This window comes from Toxorhynchites rutilus, chromosome 1, assembly GCF_029784135.1.
Source record: "Toxorhynchites rutilus septentrionalis strain SRP chromosome 1, ASM2978413v1, whole genome shotgun sequence".
Classification (NCBI taxonomy): domain Eukaryota; kingdom Metazoa; phylum Arthropoda; class Insecta; order Diptera; family Culicidae; genus Toxorhynchites; species Toxorhynchites rutilus.
Genome location: NC_073744.1, coordinates 196,537,569 through 196,543,568, shown reverse-complemented (window position 1 = coordinate 196,543,568; position 6,000 = coordinate 196,537,569). Strand labels below are relative to the sequence as shown.

General features: G+C 40.7%; 3 protein-coding genes across 4 annotated transcripts in view; 2 read left to right on the top strand and 1 right to left on the bottom strand.

Moving 5' to 3' along the window:
* LOC129762178 (uncharacterized) overlaps window positions 1-3,673 on the top strand; it is a 3,734-nt gene extending 61 nt beyond the window's left edge. Inside the window, exons 1-2 of the mRNA XM_055760204.1 lie at window positions 1-2,823; window positions 2,883-3,673. The exon at window positions 1-2,823 is cut by the window's left edge and continues 61 nt beyond it. Of these exons, the coding sequence (XP_055616179.1) occupies window positions 2,996-3,610 (615 nt within the window). The 5' untranslated portion in view covers window positions 1-2,823; window positions 2,883-2,995 and the 3' untranslated portion in view covers window positions 3,611-3,673. The remainder of the gene's footprint in view (window positions 2,824-2,882) is intronic.
* LOC129762175 (mitochondrial cardiolipin hydrolase-like) overlaps window positions 1-6,000 on the top strand; it is a 332,776-nt gene that overhangs the window by 51,194 nt on the left and 275,582 nt on the right. The gene's annotated exons all lie outside the window — the stretch shown is intronic.
* Window positions 3,713-4,816, bottom strand: LOC129762180 (uncharacterized). Its single transcript, XM_055760207.1, has 2 exons — window positions 4,337-4,816; window positions 3,713-3,862 (listed from the first exon to the last, which is right to left on the bottom strand). Exons 1-2 carry the CDS (start codon window positions 4,814-4,816, stop codon window positions 3,758-3,760), a joined length of 585 nt encoding a protein of 194 aa, XP_055616182.1. The 3' UTR covers window positions 3,713-3,757.

Genomic DNA, 6,000 nt, shown 5'->3' with positions numbered 1-6,000 from the left:
ATTTGTTATTCATATATTTTCCTATTCCTCCATATTTTTTGCGACGTATGAATAGAAGAATTATACACAATTAACATAAGAGAGAGCTCTGCATGCGCACCCTATAATATTTACAAGCATAAGGACAAATGTCATAAGATCGCTAATTTCACTTAGATCTTTTACTGGCTTTTGAAAACCCGACTGCAGGCGTTGATTGAAATACGACTATCTTCAGCTCTTTTCTCCGTTTCAACAGTGGTCTAGCCAACAAAGATACTTGAAAAACAGATATTGCATTTACTTCTCATTCCGAACGTTGTCCCGATCGATTGACGGATCTCCTTCGAGCTAAAAAGCTTCCGCTAAGAATGTTCGAGGTATCAATTTCCCTGGTTTATCATTAGTGTACAGGTCCTGCGGGAAAGGACAAACAACTTTGAGTAGATATAGTTGAACATCCAATCGAATAGACTTTTGCAAATTACAAGCATGTGCCAAAATGAAGGAGAGCCAAAGGAAACACAAACTGACGGATGCGAGCGGGAGACGAAAAACGAAGAAAGACGGAAGATAGATAAAAAATTACAATAGGAAAATTATGGATGACAGATGAGAAACAAATAGAAAAAGTATGTGAAATGACATTTGTCCACACGATGCGTAAAAATTCAAATTGTAGCGGGAATTTTAAAACGTTTGCACGAATCAGTATTTGAATAATTCGATCCACGAAGAATTTTCTAAAAACATTATTGAGCACTGCCGAGTCCCTTGTTCTGGGTTATATGTATCCCAATAAGTTAGACTGAAATTAGGGTGAATCTAGCCAACAACACACAGACTGATAGGTGAAAAGATGTACTTTTTGCTACCCCTGCTGATTGATTTTCCCCTTGGCCTTGATGGTTTAGGGAACTGTCTACGATACCGGGACTTGGGCGTGACTATCGAATTCATCACCCAACCGGGCCGTGTAAAATGTGTCAAAACCAACGCCCGACCGTCCGGAACGAGACCGGCAATAATAATCGTTTGTACACACAAACGATGTGCATACCATTAAAAAAAATATGGCGAGAGCCCTCGACGGATGGTTCTCTTTCGAGAGATGAAATATTGTGACTTTTACGATGGCTTTTACTACTTTCGCTCCTAATTAATTTCTCTTTTGTTCTGGTGTTCGAAACGCGATACAAATTTATCCTGCCCGCGTTCGTGTGCAACATAATTTCGAATTCGTTTCATCAGCCCACATCCATTTGTGGATGCACATTCTCGTGTGTTGTGGGACTGTACACAAGCAGAAATTTTTGCAAATGCCCAAAATGGGCGCAGGTAACGGAAAAACACGAAGAAAGTAACGTACATTACATGGATAATTCCTCTTAGAACAGATGTTTTCTTGAGGCAAAAGGTAAAGAAAGAAATGCGAAAACCCAACATGACATTTCATTGCCTTTCTTTTTCCCACTCCCGGTTGAGAAACTTTCGCCGGGGAGTTGGAAGATTTGCGAAATTTAATCTAATCTTTCTTTTGAAAAAGAGAGAGGGAGAAAATGGCGTTCCACTTGAGACAGAGAAGGGTCCCTATTCTTCTGTCGGCGGAACCTTCAAGGGGCACACCTTTCCGGCAGCTTTAGCAAAGATTATGGTTGATTGAAATTTCTCCCAACTAAATCGTAGAACATTGGTAACTCTATTTTGTTTTGTTCTGTTTATCGGCTTCGCATTAAAGATCGAGGAAAATTTCTTTCTCCTCAAACAGGAGAGGAGATTAATGAAATCGTCAAAAGATTAATGAAATTTTAATGAGTCTGCTACCGGGTAAGCGGACCAGTGATGGTAAAAAATCGCATCATGCGATCAATGAATAGGTATATTTCTCTTATCGGATTTATTGACATCCCCATCAGCAGGCGACACTCTTTCACTCGTCAATCTCCCACAGAGAGTATATTTTGAACGGTGAGCTACCAAGATCTCAAGAGAGCAGTATGAGCAGTAATTCGCTGATGCCTGTACTCTCCAGCGTAATGCTTCTACTATGCAAGCTTTATCGTGAGTGATTGCTACCAACGATTAATCGCAGAGTATAAAGCCTGCGATGAGCACTTGTTCCGACAATGTATCGGCCATCCGGAGAAAAATTGGAAGCGAACATCGTTCGTTTGACTAACGATGTTCCATAGTTTCTAGATGCATGGTAGTCCTTCTTTCAAGCATGAAAAACGGCAATTATTTTTGATTACTCTCAAATTTTGCTTTTAAGCAACGGAATTAAGATTTTTTTAATCAAAACTCATGCAGCTAAAAAAACGTAGCAAAATCTTCTTTTTACACTATGAATGTTTATGCGAAATGCTCATCTGTTGACATTTATTGATCTTGTATCGGCCATCCGGAGAAAAATTGGAAGCGAACATCGTTCGTTTGACTAACGAAGTTCCATAGTTTCTAGATGCATGGTAGTCCTTCTTTCAAGCATGAAAAACGGCAATTATTTTTGATTACTCTCAAATTTTGCTTTTAAGCAACGGAATTAAGATTTTTTTAATCAAAACTCATGCAGCTAAAAAAACGTAGCAAAATCTACTTTTTACACTATGAATGTTTATGCGAAATGCTCATCTGTTGACATTTATTGATCTTGTACAATAAAAAGACGACTACCACAAACAAAACAACCTGCATGGATTGGTGCACCATGGTTAGTTGTTTACCTCAACGTTATTGTTGTTGTTTACATTTTCGTTGTTTCACCTCGTTGTGGTAAATAAAAAAAAATGCTTGAAGAACATTAATCCTCCAGTTCCAGTTTAACATGGATAATAACAAGGACAAGTAAGTAACAAACTATTAAAAAAATAGGATGATCTTCAACATAATTGAACTATTTGCAGCTACGACGGAATAGAGTTCCTGGAGCAGGAAACAGCGGGATCTCCGGTGGCTGGATCGTCGGGAACTTTCAGATTCTCGAAATCCTTGTTGGATACGACCCAGGTCTCTGACGATGGGAACTCGAGGAATGTCGAATTCTCATTGTTGCCCGATAATACGACGGAGGAAGCTGAAAACGAAGAAAGTGGTGCATCCGCACCAAATGGTACTGAAGACGCTCATTACGCCAACAAACTCAGACCGAGCCGGAGCCCACTCGACCCGTGATTGTGCTGCTTTGGCTAAAGAGCTTAAGGAAACTCACTTGGATTTAGAGGGACATCAAAGCTCGTGGATGTTGTGGGCCAACTTCATCCACTCTTCGCCTGCTCACAAGCAAGAGCAATTGAAAATTGATCCCGCACCGCCTTTGGAGCTCGCCAAATACTTCCGATGGACAAATGTGTCAGAAGCAGCCCGCCTGCAGTCAGTACATCGGGGTGTCACAGTGGCTCATACTGTGAATGCTGGTTGGGTGAAAGAAGCGGCTGAAATAAGGGAAGAAATTTCAGCAGCACTTGGAATACTTAACAACGTTTCCCGCAAGCTCGAAGCAATGATAACAAAAGGATTAGCCGCTGGAGATTTTATCACCGCAGTGCAATCAGCAATCCGACCAGAAGAGTCCGAAGTGAGCCAAGTGTTGGCGGAGAAAGTAACTGATTGTCCCGATGTTGATCACTCTTAAAGTGTTTTTCTTGTTTTGATTTTACGGTTTTGAATAAATAAAATAAGTTTTATTTGCAATAGTTTCACGGTCTTCATGAGTTTTTATTTATTTGTTTCAGATAGTTCATTATTGTTAACAGTAAACGTTTCAAAACTTGCTCTTATATTAATTGGGAACAATATTCAAATCGACCTCATTTGGATCTTGCGTTAAGCCTTTCTCAGGGCTGAAAAATCCTCCAGGGAAGTATCCACAGTGTTCAAACAGTTTCTGGCAAGGATAAACTTTGAAGTAGTTCATAGCTTCACATACTTCAGCCAGAATTTGTTCACCTTCCCGGTGTACTCTCTGAAGACGTTTTTTCACGAGGCCAAAGATCACCTCGATGGGATTGAAAAAGGGGCAGTACGCCGGAAGGAATATGGGTATGATCCCAATGGATCGAAGATAGCGAATGAGATTAGCGTCGCAATGAATCCTCGCACCGTCCATGATCCATACTGAATGGAATCCTGGATATCTTTGAACCTTAGGATTCCGCAAGGCAAACTCTCGGCAGCATTCGAAAAACTTTAGCCTGTTAAAAGTGCCTTCAGTCCAGAATCTATCCAGGATTCCATCAGCGCCAAGGAAACATAAGAACGATGAACGAGCACGGCGACAAAATTCTCCTCTGAAAATTAACTTTTTTCCTACGACACCATATCCCTTCTGACGTAATGTGCCCCTATTGTCAATACTCACCTCATCGAGGAAAACTAAATTGAAAATATCCCATGGTATGGCGAGGAGCTCATTCACAAACCGCACTATTTCTTCCATACGAATTTGAATAGCTCTTCTCTCAATGGTTTTCCACGACAGGCCTGCCTCGTGCAGAATAGTACAGACGGATGAAGTACTTATTGTCATCTGGAAATGTGCCTGGAACATCTCCTTGGCTTCGTCCAAAAATAAAAGAGGATGCTTGCAATAAAGCTCCACCAACCATTGTCGCATTTCCGACTGGAACTTATTGAAGACCTGAGCTCGTTTTTTCCTTCGGTAAAGTCCCTCGCTTTCAAACTTTTGAATCCAACCATAAATAGTGGACAGGCTTTTTCCGTAAATGATCGCCAAATTCTTTTGGGAAATACCCAAAAAGTAGTGTCCATAAAGGGCGTGGTATACGGTTCCAGGACTGGCCTGTTGTTGGCGAACGGAAAGAATGATTATATCGGCCATCTGAAATGTGTGTAATTTGAATGGTTCAATAATTTCAGCATCCAACTAAGCAGACAAATTTTACCTTCAATTACGTCTTCAATAATGACTTTTGGAACAGATTGTAGAGCAAAACTAACCGAAAATGCTTCTAATCGCAAACTACTTCGGAATATTTTGCTTTTTAAGAAAGTAAACAAAAACAAACTGAATATCAGCACATCGACTGGCCTGCTGCTCATGACATCGGTTGGTTATTTGACATGTCGTTCGTTGGAAATTTCGTTCGTTGAACTGACGAACGAATTCCAAGATAGTGCTGTGGCGACAATACCTTTGTCTGGGTCCCTTCACATTGCTCAATTCCGGGTAATGAGAGGGCTGACTCATTAGCAAAGGTAGGTGCAATTGAAGGCGATATTTATCAGCGTCAAATCGCCTTCAATGAATTTTATTCTTTAGTCCGCAAAAATACCATAGTTAACTGGCAACGCAAATGGAACGAAGATGAATTGGGCCGGTGGCTCCACTCGATTATCCCTAAGGTTAGCCTCAAACCATGGTTCAAAAGTCTGGACTTGAGTCGGGACTTTATTCGCACCTTCTCCCGACTCATGTCCAATCACTGTTCGTTAGATGCGCTACTCTTTCGTATTAATCTTGCCGACAACAATCTTTGTGTTTGTGGCCAAGGTTACCACGACATCGAGCACGTTGTTTGGTCGTGCGAGCTGTATCTTGTCGCCAGATCGAATTTAGTAGTCACCCTTCGGGCCCGAGGAAGGCAGCCCAATGTGCCGGTGAGAGACGTGTTGGCTCGGTTAGACCTTGATTACATGTCCCAAATATATGTATTCCTTAAAGCTATCGATCTTCGTGTGTGATTGTCCTTACACCCTTAGTTTTTCCTTTTCCTTTTCCTTTGTGAGAGATCGGATCCCTTCTTAAGAATAAGATGAAATGTAAATACATATTAGATATAAGATAGGTTTAAGAATTGAGTGTGATGAGTGTGATTGAGAGTGTGAGTGTGATCATTGTCAATATATCCTCATATCCCCTCCTTTTCCTGAAGAAAATATGTCACCGTTCTAAACTCGAGTCGACCGCGAGTAATCGGTTTCCTATATTATTAATATCAGAATTAAGGAAAAATGTATATATACTAGTAACAATACAGTAAGGAGTTCGGCTCCTTTAAACCT